Consider the following 24,864-nt stretch of genomic DNA (forward strand, 5'->3'; position numbering starts at 1 on the left):
AAGGATATCAGTGTTTCCCAACCAGTGTGTTGTGGCACAAAAGTGTGCCATGGAATCTTGCCACGGCAATGAGCTACAATAAGTATGAGGATGGGGAATACCTTAGTAGGTGTACTGTGGGAAATTTTTATTAATGTTAGTGTGCCTTGGGCTGGAAAAGGTTGGGAAACACTGGCATATATTGCACTTTAGCCCTTACTGTCATTTTGATTCTGATTCTCCCCTCTCTGTTAAACTAGTGTAACATCCTGCAGGGCAGGGAGTGAATTCAGGCAGATTTGGACAGGCTGGGGAAGTGGGCAGGTCAGAATAGGATGCAATTTAGCAAGGATAAATGCAAGGTGCTGCACCTGGGGAGAAAGAATCTCCAACACACCTATAGACTGGGAGGTACCATTCTGAGCACCACAACAGTGGAAAGAGATCTCAGAGTCCTGGTTGATGCAAAAATGAACATGAGCCACCAGTGTGATAAGGCAATAAGCAAGGCTACCCATACTCTTGCATCAACAGGTGCATCACAAGCAGGTGATCGTGGGGAGGGGAAGTGATAATTCCCCTCTATGCGGCATTGGTGAGGCCACAGATGGAGTAGTGCATCCAGTTTTGGGCGCTGCACTACAAGAGGGATGTAGATAACCTTGAGAGGGTCCAGAAGAGAGCTACTCGTATGGTTGAGAGCCTGCAGGTAAGACCCTATGAAGACAGACTGAGGGCCCTGAATCTCTTCAGCCTCCGCAAAAGAAGGCTGAGAGGTGATCTTGTGGCTGTCTACAAACTCAGCAGGGGGGGCCAACATGGAAGAGGGGGCACTCTGTTTACCAGGGCGCCCTTCGGGTTTAACAGAAATAATGGCCACAAACCGAAGGAGAATAGATTTAGATTGGACATAAGGAAGAAATTCTTTACAGTGAGGGTTGCCAAAATATGGAATGGGCCTGCAAAGGAGGTGGTACTTTCCCCTACCTTGGAGGTGTTCAAGAAGAGATTGGATAGGCATCTGGCTAGGGTTACTTAACCCCAGCACTCTATCCTGCCTGGAGCAGCGGGTCAAACCCAATGATCTGCCAGGTCCCATCTGACCCTAGAAATCTATGAAATCCTTAACTTACAGTTGTTTAAGCAAAGACCATCAGCAGTGTTTTATCTATGTCTAGTGAACTCATAGATTTAAGACTTAGGCATAGTCTAAAGCAGGGCTGTCCATCTTCTTAGCAGCTGAGGACCACATCAGCAGGGGCTGCACATCGTGTGCTGCACCAGCAGGGGCTACAGCCCCCCTCACTTCCTTGACTACAAGCTCCCCCAGCACCACATGGGCTGGTCACTCCTCCCTCGCCACTGCAAGGTGTGGATTGGGGAGCAGCCCCCACCCACCACCAGCACCACTGCACTGTGCAAGCAGGCAGACAGCCCCCCAACCACCACCTTGGCTGCAATCCCCCTCTGCTGCACCATGTCATGACTCCCCTGGCACTGCAGACTGTGCTGCACCATGTTGCCCCGGGAAAAAAGGAGGGTGGAACCTGTAGACCTTGGCTACATCAGCCACACAGCAGGGCAGGGAGCTGCTCCAGAGTCAGGCTGGAATCTTGTGGCAGTGACAGCGTAGTCCAGAGCAAGGGCATGCTGCACGTGGGGCACAGATGAGGGGAGCAGTGGCCAGAGGGCCACAAACTGCCAGTTGGACAGCCGTGGATTAAATGAAAAGAACTAAAGGCTTTGAAGTAATAAACTGGTATTCCATGATTCTTCCACATAAAAGTAAGAAAGGGAAAAAAATTTTTTTTATTTCAAGGACTCTCTTAAGGATCGCGAGGGGTTTATTTTTTAATCTTGTTTATAGGAGCTAATGAGAGACGCCTATTAGATCACAGAGTCTAGCCTACAATTGGACAGGATATGGTTCCCAAAAAGAGGAAGCTGTTTAATAAACAAAATATTAGAAAACTGCCTATGTATGGGGAAAAGGTTCATTTACACTTATGGTTTCTGTATTATTTAAAATGAGAGCAATTTGAAAGTCAAAAGTTCTGTTTTCCTTTAGCTGATGTTGTCTGATAAATGTAATAGAGATAAATTGAAAGCAGATTGATTTAACAAAGACTAGCTAAAGGGATCTACTGTGTTGATAACAAATCAATCACTTTATTAAACAAGAACATTTTGCATAGTCAGGTAACTTTATAAGAGCCATTTAAACAATTTAAAGTACCTTTCAGCAAGAAATCATCTCATCCTAGTTACAGGCAACAATATTAAGTTAATTCAGTCATTCCTGTTTAATAATATAAAGCCACTTGCCTCTTTAAAGTCCCTTCAGTCACCATTTTTAAAATTCCCAAAACAGGAACCACAACTTACTCGCGTGGTTTTGTGCTCACAAGAACCCTGAGGGGCTGTCTGCTGTTTAAACATGCTTTCAAAAAGTAATCCACTTCATTGAAGGGTCTCAGGAAAACTAGGTCACCATTAATGGCAAAGATCTTTTTCCCTACTTCCAGGCCTGCCATCTAAGTGAGAGAAGAAGAAAAACAATCAGAATCTTTTTTTTGACCACCAACATAATGATTTCTCCTCAGTTGTACTGAAGAGTCAGTAATATAATGTCATATCAATAAGAAATTGACAAAACAGGCATAACCCAGACCTAGGATGCCAAAAAAAACGTATTGGAAGCCATGTTTGAAAAACACTTAGTACAAAAGGCCCTGACCTTGGCTGAAGCCTTCAGACATTACTGCAATACAAGTTAATAGTCATTATTAATAATGTAGACAGCAAGACGATAACAGAAATTGGCCCAATAAAAACTGTCATATTATCTAATCTACTTGTCTGCTATTCTCTAAAGAAGCTAAAACTCATTTTCAAAATACAGGGACTTGCTAAACATGTTAAACAGCAAGTAAACCTTACAAAAACAAAAAATCCTCAAACATTTTGTGTTTCACACATTTGAGCCATAGATATGACATACAGGATCATAAAGAATCTTTAAACCAGGGGTAGGCAAATTCCAGCCCAGGGGCCGGATCTGACTGGCAATAGACTCCATTTCCCAGCTGCCCAGGTGCCTGGGGCCAGTTTTCATGGAGACCCCAGCAGCAGCCATGCTGTGATACCGCAGGGCTGGAGTTTCTGTGGAGACTGCCCCTAGCAGTGCTGGCAGGCAGCAGCAGCACCAATCTCTTCCTGGTGGAGGGCTGAGGGAAGGCTGTGCTGCAGGTAGAAGCAGGGCAGGTTCAGCTGCCGCCACTTGTGCAAGGTGGGCAGCAGTGGCAGCAGTGATGCCACTGGCAGGGGTGGCTACGGGAAATTTTGGGGTGGCTATTGCCCCCCCCCACACACACACACACACACACCCAGCACCATCCGTGCTGGCAGGGCACACAGCAGGGCAGGGAGCTGCTCTAGAGCCAGGCTGGGATCTTGTGGCAGTGACAGCATGGTCCAGAGCAAGGGCAAAGCCATGATCTGAAGCCTGCATGCTCCAGGCAGGGACATGCAGGCAGCGGATCACAGCTCTGTCCCAGCTCCAGACCATGCTGTCACCACTTCAGGGAGCTGGGGCAGAACTGTGACCCACTGCCTGCACATCCCTGCCCAGAGCATGCAGGCTGCAGATCGAGGCTCTACCCTGGCTCTGGACCATGCTGTCACCACTGCAAGATCCTAGCCCAGCTCTGAAGCAGCTCCATGCCCTACCAGTGCTGCTGGGGCCAGTCTCTATGGAAACCCTGGCCTCATGCTATCACAGCACAGCTGCTGCTGGGGTTTCCATGGGAACCAGGCCCAGCCACATGGGCATGAGCTGCTGGAAAATGGAGTCTGGCCACCAGCTGGATTTGCCATTTTGCCCACCCCTGCTTTAAATTATTGGGCAATTATGTCCCTGACAGATGTTACAATCAAAAGTACCGTGCACCACCCTGGCTAGGAGCTGTGATCAGCCAGAGGTAGTGAAATGTGCCAGTTTAGTAATTAGGAATGGAAAAGTTGGGGACAGAGGACTGATCACAACATATTGAGACCATTTCCCATGTACTCCACAGCAGTGCAGGCCTTAAGGAAAATGGCACCCTTGTTACGCCTCAGCTCTGTGTTCTTGGGCAACCCTGGCATAGGATGCAGTCTGTCTGACTCACAAAGGACTCACCCCCCCTCCCTCCCCTTCTCTACCTAAACAAAACTGATTAAGATGCAGTGAGAGACGCACCTAAAACTCACCAGATAAGGGTGATAAGAGTGAAACAACTGCCCTAGGTCTCATTTACATCCGAGATGGAACCAGATGACCATTCATTTACATGAGAGATGGAGAACAGAAAGCCTGAAGCAGAGACTGCAGTGAATTCTGGGACCAGAGAAGCAGGAGAGCACTGCATGATGGGGAATCTGTGCTTCAAATGTTAATCAACCCATGTTCACACACACCCAGCTCAGCATTTATCAGACCAGTTCTAATCTGGATTTACTAAGGACTTTTTCCCCCCAGACACACACAGCCGGGTTAAGGAAGGCTGAGGCAAGAGACCGAGTCAGAGGGGGTATGGGCAACATTTGAACAATGGTTAAGGGTTCATCACAGCATCCAGCCTGCTGGAGCCCTAATCCCAGGTGTTGTCATATCTTTCCCGAGACGACTGGTGGGAGTCCTCTCCACAAAAGGTTATGAGCACCCCAATAATTGCTTTAAGTCTGTTAAAAGACTATAGTAAGATCTGGAAAAGTCATGCTAAGCTGAGGCTTGTGCACAACAAGTAAAAATCCAAAATCCTGATGCTGCAAGCTATCTATTGTTCCTGAAGAAACCATGAGATATCCCATCAGTATATCTGCCACCCATAGGAATTTCAAGCTGGCTCCCAAGTATTTGGGTTACTCCCTAATCTTAAGTGTTTCCTGATTATCAATCAGTTTCCTGAGATGGTCCAAACCAGATAACCCCTTGTCAATAGAAAAGACAATGATTTACACTACTGAGGGTGCTACGGAGCAGCTGAACTGAGGGTATAAAAATCTGTAAGTGTGTGTGCTGCTAGAGGGAGAAGAGGAAGAGGAAAAGGAAGGAAAAGAAGTAGAAGCAGGAGGAAAGAAGGAGAAGAAGAAAACCCCTGTGCTGACACCATCCCCTGTCGTTCTTGGGACGCTGGAAGAACAGATCATCTCTCCCTTCAAGGACTGTGCTACAGACTGTGCCTGTCAGCTTTGCAGCCTGAGTACCGTGGACTAGGTGAGATCCCAGCGTTCTCTGTCTTCTTTCTAGGCATAAACTTCTGAACCTGAACTGTATCAGTTAAGCTTGAGCTAAGTTTCCCCAAATACTTAGTGAAACCAGGGTAGTATTGTCATTGTTGGTGTTTGTTTTTCTTTTGCATGTCTATTACTACTAGTACTATTATATATTTCATATGCTTAGCAATAAATAACTTTTATAGTCAAACTGGTAGTAATTGGGTATATTTTTCCTTCTCTGCTTCTCTTTCCTCCCGTGCTCTGCAGCAACGCTTCTTTTACCTATGCTAAAGATCCCTGTGAAGCCCAAATTATTGTGGGGTCTGCTCATCAAGAGGCCAAAGATTGGGACGTGCTGAGTTTGAAACACATAAGGGGATCAGCTTGTACAGGCTGATTGACCCAGTTTGACTCAGACGTGCCCTTATGAACTGAATGCTGGCCCATGAGGGTGTCAGCTGGACACCCAGCCGGATTCAGCGGGCTTCTGTTTACCTGTGTGCTTGTGTCTGACTGCAGTTTATTGTTGCTCTGATGAACTGATTCTTGGCATATGAGGGTGTCAGCCTGTCCATGCTGATCAGCCCGGCCAGGTCAGGCGTGTCACGTTAATTTGTGTGTGTTTGTGTGTGTGACTGATTTGGTGACTGGAAGAACCCAGTCCCATTGAGATTGAGTCCTGCAAGATAGCTCCACTGGGGGTGAGGGCTTGCAGAAGGGAGAAATACAGCTCCGTATAGTAACACAAGCAGCACATTGACAGAATCACCAAGACCCTAGAAACTATCCCTAATAAATGAGCACACCCCAAAGTAATGGGCAAATTTGGTAACACCTTGACCAGACTTGTATTTGGGTACCCTCCGATGCTCTTCCCACCTAGCACTCCCCCATCCCCTCATGTCACTGACACTGCTGCCCTGCTGCAGAGGGGGCTCTGTCTGATGGGCCAGGAAGCTGGCAAGGCATCTGCCTGCAGCAGGGATCACTGGCTACAGCCCCATGGAGCCAAAGTGAAGGAAGCAGGAGCCTGTGTTGAGCAGCTGGCGAGTACTGGCATGGAGCCTCCCAGTGCCCTGCAGCTACCTGGAGTTCCTCCAGGGCCCAACACACAACTGGCCACATGCAGGCAAGCCTTGACCAGAGCCATCCCCCACTTCCCTCCATGGGCCTCCAGCTCCAGCCAAGGGCTCCCTGCATATGCTGCCCCACCCAGGCAGGAGCAGGTGTGGAATCAGGCAGCTCACACCGGCGCCACATCATGAGGGGCCCTAAGTAACGCCCCAGGTCAGCACCACTACCTGCCACTTGCAGTGCCTGTGTGTGTGTGTGTGTGGAGGGGGTTCCCTCACATAGCATCCTGGGCATTTGCCCACATCACCCCCCACCCCGCCCCCAGCTAAGACTGGCTCTGCTCCACAGGCTGGGCACTAGCCACATGTTCAATTAAAGGCCTAAGATAAAGTAGCCCTAAAGTATACATATTTTGTGTTATAACACTATAGCTTATTCCTCATTTTATCGTGCCATTATTTGATTGAATGTGGGGCCAAGTCACTACTTAAGACATGATTAACACCGTTAATCATGTCTTGTGTGTAACGTCTGTCAGGGGTGTAGAAAAATATAGGGATATGGAAAGTTAATACAGCTGAACTTTGGCTGGATATAATCCTGTGGTTGTACTATACCACTGATTTGCTGCATCTTTAATTCCTAACCTTTTGTGGGATAAAAAAAAAAGTTAAATCCAGCTCTTCAAGGATTCTCCTGTAAAATAAAAATTCCAACTGTTATCTTAAAACATCACTATTTGTCTATCTGTGCAAGTACAGGAACTCCCATTCATGTCAGTGGATTCCATCTGAAACAATGTCAACATAAATACAAACCCTCTCATTTACTTTCTCAGATTTTCAAACTCTGCAGTTTACATTATTACAAATAAAAACAATAAACACCTTGATATACCCCACTTTTAAATGAAATAATTCAAGTATTTGTCTGTGGAGTACCACATTTGCTTTATTTTCATCACGTGTTCTTTGCAGTCATGCTTGGCACTCAAGAATAAAGGTATCACATAAAAATAAAACATGTATAAGATATTAATAGTATAACTTCAAATATCATAAATCACAACTGGAAATAAAGTGATAGGGCTACAAATGGTTATAAAAGCTGTTTTAAACAAACATGACAAAAAAATCCAAATTTTTCCTTGAAAATATACCCAAAGCAGGAAGCTGAATGTTATTATCTAAATAGATGATATTTTAAAAATTATACCACAAATAAGAATGTGAATATACATTTTTGAACAAAGCCATAAAATGTAAAAGACCAGAGTAAATAGTATTTGATACCTCAGCATTTGATCCTTTCTCCACTACTTTAATAATAGGCACTTTGTTTTTGTCTTCTAAACCAAAACCATAGCTGCCTTCATTAGATTTAATCTGAAAAATAAAATAGTTTAACACAGTGTTTACTGAAATGATCTTAAATGTGCTTTAAAAATAAATGAAAGCAAAAATATGCAAACATATGGGGTTTAATGTTACTGCATCCTACCTATTACTGGACAAAGAACATGTTTATTCAATCTAACTTACCAATAATGATTTGGCTATGACATTTTCCACAACTTTTAAGTCATGTTTCATGAGCCTGTGCTTCATATTTGACCCTTCCATCTCTTCATCCACAAAAAAACGAAATAGCAGTGGTTCATCTTTAAATTCACTTTTTTCTAATACTGTAAAATACACAAATACAAAGATTAATCAATCTTTCAACTGTGAATTGTGAACAAAAGTTCTTTCCAAAATAGTAATCATTTTTGAGCATTCATACTCTAGAGCAACCCGAATTATTTAAACATAAGAGACAAAGAATCATAGAAATTAAGGGTTGGAAGGGACAAAGGACTAACTACAACAGCAGATTGAGACCATTCATATATTTAAAAATTTTTTTAAAGTTGCTGAAAAGACAATGAGGCTACCCCTTATTTTATTTCTCCCATTCTATCTCTGACTTCACAGTCCTTGCCTCAAGAGAAACGAACACAATCTTTTGAGAAGACAAGCCTAGACACAAACATTACTGGACACTACAAACCATGGACTCAACACTGACAATGGTTTTATGGTTCATACCCTTCATACCATCTGATGAAGTATGCAGTTGCTCACAAATGCTTATGTAGCTCTGACTTAGTCTATGTGCAAGGTGCAACTCTACCCTGCCTTCTCTATGGCTCATTACAATTTACTTGCTCCCTCTGCAAACCTCTCTATGCTCCTCAGATAATAACAGCCCTCTTCTGTCTGGAATTGTCTTATTGTTTTACATAAATTAGGAATATAAATTTAACTGTTCATCACTTGGTGTGCAACTACTGCTGATAATTTATCTTTAATCCACAAGTTTACTATGCACTTCCCCTTATTTTTGTTCAAGTAAGAGATCAAACTAAAAAAAATCATTCTACCTAATGTTTACTGGGGCTATATCTATCTCTTCCCCAAAAGATTACCCAAACTATCTCCCAATTATATGGTTAGCCCAATAAAAGATATTAGCAAACTAATTTTTCTTCTCTTTTGTCTGTCCATACACTTAAGAATCATTTCTTCCCGTGATCCCTTCCATTTTCTTTTCATCGTTTTTTCACATTGTTCCTTATCTGAACTCCACTGCATTTATGTTGGCTGACTTACAATGGCAGGGCTTCTAGGCAGAGATCAGATTGTATTCAAAGCACCAATATTTCTTAGTAATGATTACTAACAAATTCCTCCATAAATCTTTCAAAGACTAACGGCCCCACCACAAACGCGCGCACACACGCACACACACACACACAGTGTATATTCTTAATTAACTCTAAGTAACACAAGAATCCTGTTAAATATTCTGTGAAATATTTAAAAAAAATTTTCAGAGACAACTGAAACCATGTACTGACTTGCCTATCTGCCTTTTCTAATCTCTTTAATGAGTCCCTTTATTTTCTTCTTACAATGCACAAGGAATTTAATGAAACGTGAGTGAGAACTTGTACAAAATGTACCTACCATGGTGCATAAACCCATTGTCACAAAGAGCTACACCAAAGATCATTGCTTCCTCCCTGGTCCGGCAATCTCCCTGTTAAATCATAATAAGTGCTATGTAATAAAAACCTCTGAAAAAGGTATTCTACTGTACATCCATAACACTGAAGGAATGGAAACTGTGGACAAAAGTATGAGTAAATTGGCCTCCTGCATAATAACACGTTTACTATCATCACAACGATGGCTATGCCTACTATTAGGCATGTAATTTTATAAAACAGGGATGTCCAACTTCTAAGCACATGGGATACAGGCCAGGGTGAGCCACAGCCCCCCTGGGTTATGCATCATGCATTATACATGGCCCACTGTACTGCACAGGAGCTCTTCCCAACCACACATGTGCTTTCCCACTTGCCACTGCTGTACCACATGCCCACACAGACTTGGGCTCACTCTCAGGCCCCCATCCTGACCTGTTTTACCCCACCCTATCCTTGGGGCAGAGGCAGGAACTATAAGATGGAGCGGGATCCCAGCAGCTCCAACTACGTTGCATTCAGAACAATGCAGGAGAGATGCAGCTAGACAGGAGTCAGGTACTGCAAGTTAACTTGTGGCACGTAGGCTGCTATTTAGATAGCCCTGGTCTAAAATATTGAATCCTGATGCTGACACTGCATTGTCAAAAATATTCAGGTAACATAGATATTCCAGAAAATAAGCCTAAACCAAAGTTCATAAGATATCCTAAATCTTTTCTAATATTTTTGGTTATCAACTTTTCTCCCAATTATTTTCATTCTCTACACTTATTCTAATTTATTGTCTGTCATCCCTCATTACTTATTCCAACATTTCTGTTGACATCTATATTTAAACCTGCTCAAAGAACAATGTTGGCTTTAATTTGTAAAATGATGCTACAAATAATTTGTAAACATGTGTAACATTTATAAGCCATGTTCATTTTCACATTTAGTGTTGTCCCAATACATATGAGAAGTACCATAATTTATTTTGAAGGGATAAAATGTGTACAGAAGGGATTCTTGAATCTGTGCTCTAACTTAATTGCTGTCAGATCCTATTCCCAAAGAACCTCTACTACTCTTGGCAGATTTTGCAGCCCTATATAATAGTAGCACAGAACCACGTTGGCTGAGAACTAGCTAAATTCAGAGAAAAACTGGTACATCACTCAGCCTACAAGTTATTACTGTCCTCGTTCAATACAAATAAGATATTTGCCTAAAACGGAATTCCCTGATTGTAAACTTCTCCCTGCCATTTCCTTTTGCCTAGTAGGTAATCTATAGCTTCTACCCTGTTTAAAAAAAATTACAAACACTGCTGTATGTTGTACCAGGAAAGAATTAAGCAAACCACACAAAAATTTAAACTTCAGTTTGCAACACAGGAAGATCAGCCTTTGGCCACTGTCAGGCAATTTCTGCCATTTTACAGAACTAATAGGATTATATTTACAGAAACTCAATTTTAAAAATTAGGATTTTTGGACAAACTATTTGCCAGTTTCTTCACTCAATAAACCACTACTTTCTATGGAAGGATGCAAACTCAATATGTAGAAAAGTAGATCAACCTAAAAATACACTTGCCTGTGCAATCAGCCAGTCTATCAGTTTGTTAGCCATGACTACAGATTTGTAGGTCCTTAGATGGTAATCTTTATCCCTGTTTAAAAACAGAAAAACAAATCTCTCTATGTTACAGAAAAACAAATCCCTCTATGTTACACACAAATCAATACAAGCATTATCTATGCTGTTTTTAATAATTTTGTGTACCTTAGATGTAGATGCTTAGAGGCTGCCCTGAGATCAACTCCTTAACTGGAGTTAAGGATAAGGTAGAATTTGGCCTAATTTTATACATAGCATCTACTCTTCGTATATGAATTTCTTCTAAGAGAGTCAGTAAATACTTAACATGTGGCCTCACCTTATTACTGGAGTAAACAGGCTGTGAAGACGACAGTACAATCTTACACCCTGTTACAGATAAGGATATGTTTAAATCATTTTATAGTGAATGAAATAGCACAGTTCATGCATATTCTAGCAAATCTTAACCAATCAAAACTTGGAATCAATTTATATTTAAAAAGTAGAACATTCATTTTATAGACATGTTTTCATATATCAAAATAATTTCTGAAGCTTCCAAAAAAATCAAAACAACCCTAAACTTTTATTTACAAAGTGAAACACAACTCACCACACACTAAACAAACAAATTAAAAAATTAGATATGAAATGACTCAAAAGTATTTGAATATAAGAATCATACTTTTTTGGCTTTTCAGTGTTTTCACCACAACATTTTCCTGAAAGCACATCAGTATATAAAAATATGTAAAAAAAATAACAAGAAAATGAGGACATACACTATACCAACAACACAAAATAAATTAAAAGATTTAGGCAGAAACTCTGCCACATATTGCCGTGCCAGCTAACTCAGAGATACTCAATATTTGCAACCAGCAAGAAGAAAAATCAGTGAAGTAACTATCATAACAGAATAGGTTGGGAAAAAATAAAGTGACCTCAGTTTACATTTGTTGAATTCCACAGAATCATAAACTAGCATCATCAATGGGGCTAAGAGCAACTTTTGTTTTATTCCTTCTATCAACAAAGTCACTGTGGACATAAAAATCACACAACTTAAATGTCTGCTAAAACCTCAGGTGACTTCTAATGTCTTGAGAAAAAAAATACCATTTTTAAACATACAACACACCCCTGAATAAGATATACACCTTGTCTTTGAAAGGCAGAATGAAGAAAAAAAATCTGTCTTTGAACATACTGTAAGAGTAACTGAGTAGCACCTTCTACAACAGGAACCTCTGCAAGCAGGGGGAAGGAAAGGGAGGAAGGATGGGGAGAGAAAAAGAGAACACCACAGACAGCAGCTACAGAGCCTTATTGCTGCAGCATTACTTTTTCTTTCCCCCCAGCAGAGGCAGAAACTGCTATTACTATATTTCCTTGTTATTAAATGCACCCAATTTCCAACAATTGAATTTTGGTAAAAGGTGTGTGCTGTGTACAAAAAAATATGATACTATTTCCTCACTAAAGGGATATCAAAGGCCAGACATATTTGAAAAAGCAGGCAAAAGGAATGCCTGTCTAAAACAGCCATACTGCTTGTTTTTTTAAATTCAAGGTCATTGAAAAAGGAGCAAGCATCCCTAATATGATTTTGCAATGTCTGCTGAAAAAAAAAATCATTTTTAGCAAATACATTTCCTTGTTTCTAGAGGATTTGCAGTAAGCCAAGAGCCGAAAATTGACTTCAGATATGCATTATTTACCCTGATTCACATTAATGTGAGATGTATGCAAGTGTCCAGGGACCGACTTTGTCCTAACAGTGTGTTTTTGTTTGATACATAACCTGAGTTTCATCTTCAACACATTTTTATTAATAACAGTACTTTTGTACCTTGGAAATAACATCCTGCATTTCATTTCGTGGATAGTATGTTCCATCATCATAACGGAATCTGTAGAGCATGTGTTCAGGTTTGAACTGGTGCTTGTCTGTAACTAAACCAAAAAGTAATCATGGAAAGCTAACCAAAAAATTCTGATTCTGCATAGGCAGGAAGGCAATCCATATGACACAAAGTAATTCATTCCCTATATACCACCACCAAATAACACCAATCATAGATTTCCCAGTATTTAAGGTCTGAAGGGAACATTAGATCATCTGACCTGGACACCTGGTTGTTATAGCCAATTCATGTCATCCACTCTCTATTGAGCCCCATTAGTCTAGCTAAACCAAAGAGCTTCAGCCCACAAGAAACCATTATTTGAGCAAGATGCACCAAAGTAAGTATCGGCACAGCCTTGAAGCACTGGTCCATACCATCCACCATCCCTTCTTCAATTGGGCCCAAACTTCAGATACTTCAGAGAACAACAAGAAAAAATTGAGAATACTTATGACCAATTGCTCATCAGTAAACATCCCTCCCTTTCCCCTGTTGAAACTCGGAAGTAGGAGGTTGTATTTTATTATATTTTTAGCATAGAATTGCTAGTTTTCCTAGAATGTTGTGGGTAGGGAAGATGATCCAATTCTCCAAAAGACCCATCAAGGAAGGACAGAAAAAATAGGGGAAAATAAAATTCCAAGAGAAGAGAGGAGTGCTATGACTGTTCAACCAAAGCCCCTCCACACATTGGCTACAAATGTCTCCCAGAAAGTAGATTAAAGAATGTCTCCTAGAAAAGAATCTAAACTCATTTTAAAGACATCAAGCACTGGGAAGTCCAGGACTTAGTTACCCTCACTCCAAGGAAATGTTGGCTTGATTTCAAAGCTGAAATATTTCTATCTTCAACTACTAGTCACATGACTTGATAATTTTGTCAGCAAAACAGAAAAGACCCCATTATCAGATACCACCTCTTCCATGTATAAGTATCTGTACGCAGTTATCAAGCTGACAATCAGCCCTTGACAAAGCAAATGTAACAAGTGGGCCATCCCAGGGCCATTCCAAGTGTTGGCCCGCCCACCCACCTGCCTTTCCTGCCATGCCTTTATTGTATCTAAAGTTGTTCCTAGGCAAGAGGCTGCCCATCTAATTGCCCTGATGCCAAGGGTGAATACATGGCTCTGAAATTCCCCTTATACCATGGTCCAATGCCTTGCAGATGGCATCCACATCCACTAATACTCCCCCGGCCCCTTAACTGGTCTGCACTTGGCTACACCCAGTCTGAACTTGGCCTTAGGCATCCTCAGACCTACCTCGGCCTCAGGCCCCCCCTCACTGGGGCTTCTTCCCAGGCCCCCTCTCTGGGGCTTTTTCCTATGCCCCCATACTGGGGCTTCAGTACCCTGCCCTTCACTGGGGCCTCAACACCTAGGTCCCTTACTGGGCTTCTACCCTGCCCTTCACTGGGCTGCTGGGCCTAATGCCACTTGGGTCTTAGGCCTCACTCAGTGGACTTGGGCCCTGTCTCAGGCCCCCTTCAATTGGCCTGGACCCCGCCTCAGGCCCCACTTGATGGGTCTTAGCCCTGTGCTTTTCTGTAGGCATGAGCTCCCCTTGACCCTGTGGAGGAGAAGGTGTCTCACAAAGCAGTGGGGCACCCCATACTCACCTTTCACTGGGGAGGCACAGGTGTGGCATTTCCTGGAGACTGCCTCACCACAAGCAGTCCCACCACACCATCCTCCCCAGTAGGGTGTAATTTAAGGTCATTTTGCAGTACCAGGAACCTCCTCCACCCCCATAGTTCCTACCCTGAACCTCCAAGCTGTTCTGGGAGCAGCAGATCTCCAGCTGTGTGATGTTGTTCCTTTGGCCACCTGCAGCAATTGCCAGCTCTGCTCTCAGGGCCTAGCCTTATGCCCAGGCTCCCACCCTCCTGCCTAACACATGACCGCCTGATTGGGTCTGCTTCCACCTGCAGGCTGCTTGCCACCTGCCCAGACCCCTTAAAGTGGCAGGCACAACCTGTGCTCTGCAACAGCAAGTAACACCTCCCTGCTTGTCTTCCAGTCCTGAGGTCATTTTTTGTGGCCTTTATGTTCTGTCTCATTTCTGTGCCTGTTTGTGAATTATCTTCTACTATAATGAATATACCAATATGCCTTACCAATCCCATGTGAAGAGGCAATCTCACTGGACCTTTACATCTCATTATCACCCATTTTTATGCAATCAAAGAACATATTAACCAATTTTGCTAGAGCAGTTCTTTGGTAGTTCACGTTGGCTATGTACAGACAGTCAAAAAGCCCAAGGCTGAATTGATTCCGTCTTTGCAAATTAGTCTAAAATGCAGAGATTAAACTGATAAGCAAATTAGCACTCACTTTTGATTCAGGCATGTGGTTGAAATGCAACCACATGCCTGCAGTGGCTCAGAAGCGGCGGGGGGGGGGGGGGGGGCTAGAGCACCCCTGCCAGCCCCTGCCAAAGGAAGGGAAGAGAAAAGCCCTCCAAGCAGAGGGGGCATGGCCAAGACCCAGCCCGGAGCTAGCAAGAGAGTATGCCTGGGCAGGGGGATGCTTCCCTGGCTGGGAGGGGTGGGGGGAAAGGTAGTGGCATTGAATTCATAAAAGTTTGAACAAGAATTAGTTTTCTCTAAAGTGAGCATTAAACACAGCTTGGCTGTGTATTCACTTCCTCTTCCTCATGCCTGCAAGGTCTCTGGGATTTGCAGTCCACAATCACAGCAGCAGGAGTCTGAGGGGTTGTTCCTCACTTCTTCTTCCTGCTTCCAGGTGCTTCTGGGTTTTGTAGTCCACAGTCACAGGCAGCAGTAAGTAAGCAGGGCAGGGCAGCTCCATACTTGGGGGAAGGGGAGTTTAACCCCCCTCCCTGGCCTCAGACCCTAGCCAGGGTTTGCCGGGGAGGGGGAGGGAGGGCAATGAACCATCCAGTGAGGCTCTGGCTAGGAAACAGAGGGGCAGAACCAACCCTTCTCTCTAAAGCAGACAGCACAGACCAGACCAGGGCTGCAAAGCATGCTGGGAGGACCCTGATTTAACATGAACCAGGAAGGGGTCTGAGACAGAAGTTCCATAAACGGGTTTGACCCAAATCAGTTAAGTCTGATACTACATTCAACCAGGTTTATCTTAAACCAGTTTCAGCCATTTTGAAACTGATTTATGTGCACTGACCTTGTGTTCTGTTACAGGTTTAAACCAGTTTCTGACCACTTAAACTGGTTTATGTGCAACTTTGTTAAGACAAGCATAGGCATACCAACATACATGCCAAAACTACACCCAAAAAAAGGAGCAAGTTCATACAGGGGCAGATCCAGGGTGGGATCCCCACCCCTCTTTGATTCTCACTGCACCCAAACTTTAAAGCCAACTGCCTGAGAAGGCTAGCAGCACTTGTATTCAAGCCGCACTGAGGGAGTCAGATGTCTTCATGGCTCAGTATAATCTACCTGACTCCTGCTAATCTCTCTTCACTCAACAAGTGTTAGCAACACCCTCACCTTTTAAATGGTTTTGATGGTCCACTATTCAAGCTAGCCTTTCTTCTGTAATTTTGCTGTATTAGACATTCCTTATAATTGCTATCATCTATTTCACAGCCCTGCAGATTGTTTTTAGCTGTAGCTAAAAACTCAGAGATGCGGTAATATTAACTCAGGTAAACATAACTCAGGTTGCTCAAGGAGACTAGATTTTCTTTTACAAACCTGAATAAGAGATGTATGTTTAATTATGAAGACTGCAAGACTAATGGAACAATATCTTTTTACTATTTTTTGCTTTGTTTGTTGTGTTTTTTCTAACTTATATATATAATCTAGCTGGAAAATAGTGCAGATTCCAATAAAGTTATATTTGTTTTTGCTTTGAACATAAACTGAATAATATAGTGCTTGTCTCCTAGCATATTAGAAAAGTTTCTAATTTCTCTAACTGGAGAAAACTGTGTGTTGATGTGCTACACCATCTGCACCCCCTTTTTCAAAATCCTAGATCCACCCCAGAGATCAAGTAACGAGATAAGGATTTTTTCATATAATCGTGCATTTAATATAATAATGAAATGTCATCAATCATGCAGTCTTTTTCAGTAACTTTCCACTGAAGTTAACATCCTCGTAAAAAAAGACCATTTTTCTTTTATTGTTTTTATGCCATAAGGCCTAGGTTGTTCTGTTCAATAGGAAAGATGGTCCCATAATTGTCATGCTAGCATGGGACTTGGGTTCAATTTATTTCTCTATCACAGACATTCCTCATGATTTATTGGAGACCATTTTATCTTTCTATGCTGCAGTGCTATATATGCAAAACAAGGACTATAGTACTTCCCTTTTTACCAGGGTATTGTAAAAATAAAAAAGTATTAGTTATGATGAGGTCCTCTGACTTTGGTAACAGGAGCCATATACTATATAAATGACCTAGTCTGTTTGAAAAGTATGTTTAAGAAGATAGTATATCACTTTGAATAATTACACAAGCCATTTATAAAAATAAAATGCATGGTACCAGGTCAAACTGACCTTATTACTCAATGGAAGTTTTACCTACGTGATATCAACATTTGTTCCGTGCAATTTATCTAGCTGTTTATAAAAAGTATAATTTCTTTTTCTCTTTGTGTTTGTTGTGTTCTTTAATCTATGTTAACTGAATGAACAAATGACTATCTAGTGTGGAACTTTCACTGATGTTAAAATAAATTATATGTACACCAGAAATACACCAGACATCCAGGTCCCTGAGGACTGGAAAAGGGCCAATGTGGTTCCCATTTTTAAGAAGGGAAGAAGGGATGAGCCGGGTAACTTTAGGCCAGTCAGTCTTACTTCTATCCTTGGGAAAATACTGGAAAAAAATCATCAAAGAGCACATTTGTGAAGGCCCAGCAGGGGAAATGATGCTGAAAGGAAACCGGCATGGGTTCATCACAGGTAGATCCTGCCTGACAAACCTTATAGCCTTTTATGACCAGGTCACGCACTGCCTTGACACAGGAGCTGAGGCTGATGTCATCTACCTGGATTTTAAGAAGGCCTTAGACATATTTTTGCATCCTATTCTCATAGAGAAGCTAGCTGGCTGTGGAGTGGATGCTTGCACAGTCAGGTGGGTGGCCAACTGGCTTAGGGACCGCACCCAGAGAGTGGTACTGGATGGGTTGTTCTTGGCCTGGAAAGAGGTGGGCAGTGTGGTCCCACTGGGTTCGGTGCTTGGACCGGTATTATTTAATATCTTCATCAGTGATTTTTTGGACAAGGGTGTGGAGAGCACCTTCTCCAAGTTCACAGATGATACCAAGTTATGGAGCAAAGTTAACACACTGGAGAGCAAGGAACAGATACAGGCTGATCTGGACAGGTTGGATCAATGGGCAGAACGAAATAGGATGCAATTCAACAAAGATAAATGTAAGGTACTCCACCTAGGAAGGAGGAATCCCCACCACAACTATAGGTTGGGCGATGACCTCCTCAGTAGCTCAGAGGCTGAGAGAGATCTTGGAGTCATAGCTGACTCCAAGATGAACATGAGCCAGCAGTGTAACGAGGCCATCAACAATGCCAATTGCACCTTGTTGTGTATTAGCAGATACATGACCAACAGATCAAGGGAGGTTATGTTCTCCCTCTATGCGGCATTGATCAGGCCGCAGTTGGAGTACTGTGTCCTGTTTTGTGCGCCGCACTTCAAGAGGGACACGGAGAATCTGGAGAGGGTTCAAAGGAGGGCTACTCACATGATTATTGCCTCCATGAAAGACCCTACGAGGGGAGGTTGAAGGATCCAGATCTCTTCAGCCTTCACAAGAGACATCTGAGGGGAGACCTTGTAGCCGCCTATAAGTTTATCAAGGGAGGACAACAGGGAATTGGAGATGCGCTATTTACCAGAGCGCCCCTAGGAGTAACTAGGAATAATGGGTGCAAACTAGTGGAGAGTAGATTCAGGTTAGACATTAGGAAGAAATGTTTTCAGTAAGTGGCCAGAATCTGGAATGGGCTTCCAAGAGAAGTGGCGCTATCATCTAACTTGGAGGTCTTCAAGAGGAGGCTAGATAGTCACCTGGCTGGGGTCATCTGACCTCGGTCCTCTTTCCTGCCAGGGGCAGGGGGGTCAGACATGATGATCCTTTGTGGTCCCTTCCAACTCTACAATCTATGAATCTATGAATAAACTTATTTATGTCCAAACAACAAAAAGAATTCTTCTAGATTCCTCATTTTTCCAAACTACCTAACAAAAATAGTTCAAAATCTGGAGAAGCACACAAAAAAATAGATTATTTTCTAAATTATCCAAATCACACCATACTGGTCATCTTTTTTAATTTTTTTAATAAATTATCCATTGAATAGAACTTGTATATTCAGAAACTGGTGAAAACAATAAATTAAATAAAGTTATAGAGTTTTGGGGACATTAAAAAAAGTTTTTTGTGCAAGTTTTAGCATAATGATTGATTTAGTTCTTCTTTTAGACAGGATGAGTTGCATATCCTCGACATTTAACTGAATTAGTTGACTTTAATGTTATTTTAGTAAATACAAAATGCCTTATTGTGTTGAAAGGAAGCTTACATTTATAATCATCAGGGTAACTGATCCAGGAAAGCAGCTCATCCCTATAACTGATAATTATGAGTCTTCACAATGTCAAAGAAAATGCTTCCAGGCTGGTTTCAGCACTGCGCCAAGCAAACATATTTCTCCCTGGAGCATATATTTTTTTTAAAAAAGGAAAACAGACCTTTTCCATTACCACAGAATCCACACAACTAGTACAATGACCAGCACAGATATAGTCTGTACTGTTAAAATAATGGCCAACACAGTGAAAAAAAATGACAGACAGTGAATATCTGAATATAGCAAAATCCTTTAAAACATTTGTAATGTGCATAACAACAAGTTTTTTTTTTCTCTCTCTCCTTTTTCACTTTGAAAACAGATGGCTCATTCAACCTTATTTTAAGAATTCTATTTTCACCACAACACAGCTGGATTTACATACTAATGTAAGTAGCATGTCTGGCTCAAACTTCTACACTAATATAATTACTCTTTCACCATGAAATCATACAACATTCATTTAACTCTGTGTTGAGGGAGTCTATATTTTGAATACAATTTAAAAGATCAGTAGAAGAACTGTGGGCAACAAAAGCCTTCTACTTACAAAAAATTCTGTTTGTAGAAAATGCAATGCTGTCTGACAGTCTGAATGATTGTTTAAAAAAAATACAGACCACTGACATTAAAAGGTGAAAAACTACATCAAGTGTGATGAATAACCTGAATAACGTTTAAGGTACTCAGAGCTAAGTATCACCCTGTATCTCTCGTAAAGGACACCAGCCTGGTAGCAAAGAACTGTGATGTCATCCGAAACCCTCATGTTCCCTTGACCGTTGCAAAATAGCTTTAACTTTGGAAATATTACAATACGCAAGAACATTTCTTGATACTCATTTAAAACCAGAGACCTTCCTGCCTCTTGAACAACTTCTAAGGAGCCAAAAGATATTTAATAAATGCCTTGTTAGGCACAAGATGACTGTAAGTATAGATTCATCATTGACCTATTTATATTAGCATTATAACATAAGATTATGATTACACTAGCTTAATTAATGCCCCCCTTGCTCATGTAAATAATAGACCCATTCAAAGTAAGCTTTCTAAACTACTTCAGGTAGTTTATAATACTTGTATCAACAAGTAACAACGTAATTAATGGATGATGAGGAAAAAAGCATTTTTGCAGACTGCTGTTAATTAATGCTTTGGGGGCACTAAAAGGTCCCAGAAGTTAAACAGCACTAACCAGTCAATTAGAGAAATAATGACTTGTGAGAGGCTATACATGTTTTTCAAACAAACTAATATTTTCCACAGCTTGCTTAAATAGTTCTGGGAGTTCTGTACTCCAGAAGTGTCAGATCTGGTGACTTGACTTGAGGATGAGGGCAGGAAAGAACCCAATGAAAAAAATGACCCATGCAACACTTCCCTAAGGATATCATTTACTTGCTCTGTAACAGAGATGAACATTTATTTAGAAGAAAGACAAACCTGGCAGAGGTTTTTTCAGGATATAAAACTGTACTGTACACTTCAAATTCTACTTTTATTCTTATCTAAATCTTGCTATAGAGAATCATCATATTCAACAGAGAATCAGTATGCTTGCCCCAGGCAAAACCTGAACAATCCCTTCTCTTTGATCTTTTCAATGTTTCTAATAACTGGTGTCTGAATCTCCACTCTCAGAATGCTGAAAGGACGGTCTCACAGCAAAATTATGACTGCCTCACAAGGATAATCAGCCGGTTGTGGACCCAAACTAGAGATAGATGAGACACATTTTGAGACTAGCTTTCACAGACACTTGGAAGAAGGAAGGAATTTTTTCTTGGTCAAACTAACATGGAACTTGAAGGATTTCTGCCTCCTCCTCAAACATTCGGAGACTTTTAAAATAATCTGTTGGCATTATCTGAGAATTTACCAACTACTGGATTGCCTGCCATTACAGGGACCGCTAACTATTAGCAACCCCATTTCATCTGTTCTTCTGTTGAGGTTCAGGAATCCCGGGGTCCTTTCCAAGTTCTGGAGGGGATTATGTTCTCTCATTATAAAGCCTTCTGCCCATGTCTCCTGCAGTCTATCACTGGTTTTTATTTCTATGCCAGGAGCTCCTGTCTTTGACACCCACATTACCATCTGACCCTCTTGTCTCCTAATCCTCCAGAGTCCTAAATTCCCTTTGTCCAAGGTTTCTGCTCCTTACCCAATGGCTTATAGTGATTTCTCTTTCTCCTCCTCTACTATGTGAAACTGAGTATAAAGGAAAGAAGCCTGTCAGAAATGAAGCACACCTTATGAAATGAAGCACACCTTATGAAAGGAGACTGTGGATATTGTGTTCCAAAGGGGTAGAAGTTTTAGCCCAGGACTGGAAGTAGAAAGGCCTGGAGCCATTAGATCTGGTTCATGGAAGTGGGAAGGATTCAGCAGTGTGTTGGCAGCACCAAGCTTTGCCTTCACTTTGGCTCAGCAATAAGGAGCTGCTCAAGGGCTGGGCAGTGGGAAGCTGCACCTGCATTGGTACTGGGGAGCAGGGAGAAACAGCAGAAGCTAGGTTGGAAGACCGGCCTTCTCTGGACTCGAGCTAGGATGCTCTGGACCACAGCTCCAAAACATTTCCAGATACAGTTTTATAAGATAGTTGTTCAGGGCCCCAGAGGCCAGGAACTCAAAATAAGTGGCAGGCATTAGTTTACCCTCTGCTATTACCCTGTGAAGGAACTTTATTTTGCAGCAGTGTTTAAGAGCTGACAAACAGTCTTTTGGTTAATCAAAGAAAAAACATTTAAAATAATCTGTAATTACAAAGAAATTACCCTGAAATTGTGTATATGTGTGTGTGTGTGTGTGTATATGTTGAAATAAAAATATATTTACCATGGTGGATAATACCATTGTCTAGTAAAGCTTGGCCAAGATGTACACCTTCTTCAGCTTTGTGTATCTCTCCAGTTTCCAATAACCAGGACACAAACTCACTAGATTAAAAAAAAAAATCTTTAATGTTTTTAATTTTTCAGTTCATTTCTATGTAACATCACATATTGTTTTTCTCACGGGTGCCAATGTGCAGTATTTATATTTATACAATATTTTCCAAAATATTCTGCATAAAATATTTCTATCAAGTTTTCAGTTTCCACTTGTATATATTATTATAGGAAATAATGATAGTACTGCATATTACTCAGGCTGCCCAACACCTCCTGTTAGAAGGCTTTCAAGTTGCATGTAACTTTCCCAAGCTCCTACAGTTAGGTGGAATTACTTGAAATTTGGCACAGGTTTTGTTCAAGAAGGTACTTTTCACCATAAGTGTGAAAATCTGACCAGATTATAGATCTTTGTACATGCTCTGTAAAGATTTGCAGTTAAGAATGCCATCTGCATTGAGCGTGATTCAGCTGGGGCTGCTCTATAGGAGCTGAACAGGAATTTCTTTGCAGGTCCATCTTTTGGCTGGTGTGGGCTATTCCAAGTCCAGGCACCATAAGATAGCGCTACGGTGCAGCCAAATATAATAGACAAGAAGCTGTCTTATTTGAAGGCAAAGAGGAATACAGAGAGCCACAGGAAAGGAGGAGAGAGTAAGGGTTTGGAAGCATATGGGGGAAGTACAAAAAAAGGAACTAGCACTGGAAGCTGAGGGTCATACTGGGACTGGCTGGACAAGAAAATTAACTGGAGGGGAGGGGAGATGAAAAGGTCTGAATTAATATGGAATCAAGTCAATGAGAATGCAGGATGTGGGTGGATGGAGCAAGGGCACAAGATTGGACATAAAGCCCAGGGAAACAGTTAAGGAATGAGGTCCAGCAGGGATGGACAACAGGAGCATGACTGGAGGCAACTGGAGATCAGGGATGTGTGAGGGGAAAGACAGACTGGACAAGCAGGTAAGACAGGGAGACTAGAGCTGGGTGGGAAATAACACTGGGAACAGGAATTCAGGATTGAGGGAAGAAACAGCAGAGATGGAAAGTCTGAGGATTAGGGATTGGAAATGGCTACAGGAGAAAAATGGTACTGGATGAGTGACACGATAAGTTAGGAACAAGGCACAGACAGGCTATAGGATGAACCTGCCTCAAGCAAGAGATTGGATTAAATGACATCTTGAGGTCCCTTTCAGCTCAACTTTTCTATGGTGCTATAAATAGAATCTGGCCCATGGAATGCTATATGATGTTAAATACTCTAGAAAAGTATGGCCTAGAAGTATCCATTAATTTTTCATGCCTAATTTAATGTTGATCTTTCAGTGCTCAATTGCTCATCCATGAAATTGAGATAATACTTCAATTCACTTCATAGGATTGTTGTGAAAATAATGTTTGAATAACAGAGATGTTACAGGAATAAGCATTATAGAAAAGAATGGAAGTAAATTAATAATTCTGTCTTCAAAACAGGTTGAATAGTATGCAGTTAAATAAAAAGACACAATACCATACATTGAACATAAATAGAAAATATGTATTAAAAATTGCTCTTTAAAAGAGTACCATTCAATTTGTGCACCAAGTGAAACAGGTGTGCTGTAGAAAGGATAGCATGTGATTTTGAATTAAAGACCAGTTTGTTTGAGGAACATGTATAGCCTCTCACAGGTCATTATTTCTCTAATTCATAATGCACAATATAATGCATTGTAAGGTACTGGCAACCATCATTCTAGTATTTTATAAATTTTGGCTTCTTCACTTTTCAACCTTAATAATATTTGTTTAAGGTAATGTTGTGTGTCGCAGAGCACTTAGGTGCCCTGCTCCTAAGAGTAGAAAAAACTGCTAGGGGAAGAGCCCTAGCAGTGAGTGAGGAGCCGAGCTGCTGGTTGCCAGGGCAACTTCAATGAGCTTAGGAGACTAGTGGGGGAGGCACTAAGGGCCCAGAAGGTAGAGGAGATGGGAGTCCACGAGGGATGGTCGTACCTTAAAGGAGCGATCCTCCAGGCCCAAAGGATAACAGTCCCTGAGAGAAGCAAGGGGGGTAAGAGTGCTCAGAAACCCCCTTGGCTCAGCAAGGGCATTCAGCAATGCCTGAGGACTAAAATGGGGGCGTACAACCAGGAGAAGGGAGGAGCTATCACCAAGGAGAAGTACTCCTCCTCAGCCTGGGAGTGTAGGAGGGCTATTAGGAAGGCCAAGGCAGAGATGGAACACAGGCTAGCGTCCAGGATTAAGGACAACAAAAAGTCGTTTTTCAAGTACATTGGGAGCAAGAAGAGGGTACCAGGCAATGTAGGGCACCTACAAGACACAAACAGTAATCTGGTGGCCACACCAGACAAAAAAGCTGATATTTTTAACAGTTTCTTTGCCTCTGTTTTCGAATAGGGACTGGGACATCTCACCTACCAGAAGTAGGGACAATTTTGGGGATAGCTCTATCAGGCCGTCAGTCAGCGCAGATGTAGTTAGGGATCTTCTGGAAGGGCTAGACATTTT

General features: G+C 41.9%; 1 protein-coding gene across 1 annotated transcript in view; it reads right to left on the reverse strand.

Moving 5' to 3' along the window:
* Positions 1-24,864, reverse strand: part of PREX2 (phosphatidylinositol-3,4,5-trisphosphate dependent Rac exchange factor 2) — a 327,787-nt gene that overhangs the window by 158,576 nt on the left and 144,347 nt on the right. Inside the window, exons 11-18 of the mRNA XM_025210219.1 lie at positions 22,295-22,395; positions 12,783-12,886; positions 11,268-11,317; positions 10,925-11,000; positions 9,321-9,393; positions 7,854-7,996; positions 7,605-7,697; positions 2,365-2,513 (exon numbers count right to left, since the gene is read on the reverse strand). Of these exons, the coding sequence (XP_025066004.1) occupies positions 2,365-2,513; positions 7,605-7,697; positions 7,854-7,996; positions 9,321-9,393; positions 10,925-11,000; positions 11,268-11,317; positions 12,783-12,886; positions 22,295-22,395 (789 nt within the window). The remainder of the gene's footprint in view (positions 1-2,364; positions 2,514-7,604; positions 7,698-7,853; positions 7,997-9,320; positions 9,394-10,924; positions 11,001-11,267; positions 11,318-12,782; positions 12,887-22,294; positions 22,396-24,864) is intronic.

The sequence above is a fragment of the Alligator sinensis genome, unplaced genomic scaffold (genome assembly GCF_000455745.1).
Source record: "Alligator sinensis unplaced genomic scaffold, ASM45574v1 scaffold1102_1, whole genome shotgun sequence".
NCBI lineage: Eukaryota > Metazoa > Chordata > Crocodylia > Alligatoridae > Alligator > Alligator sinensis.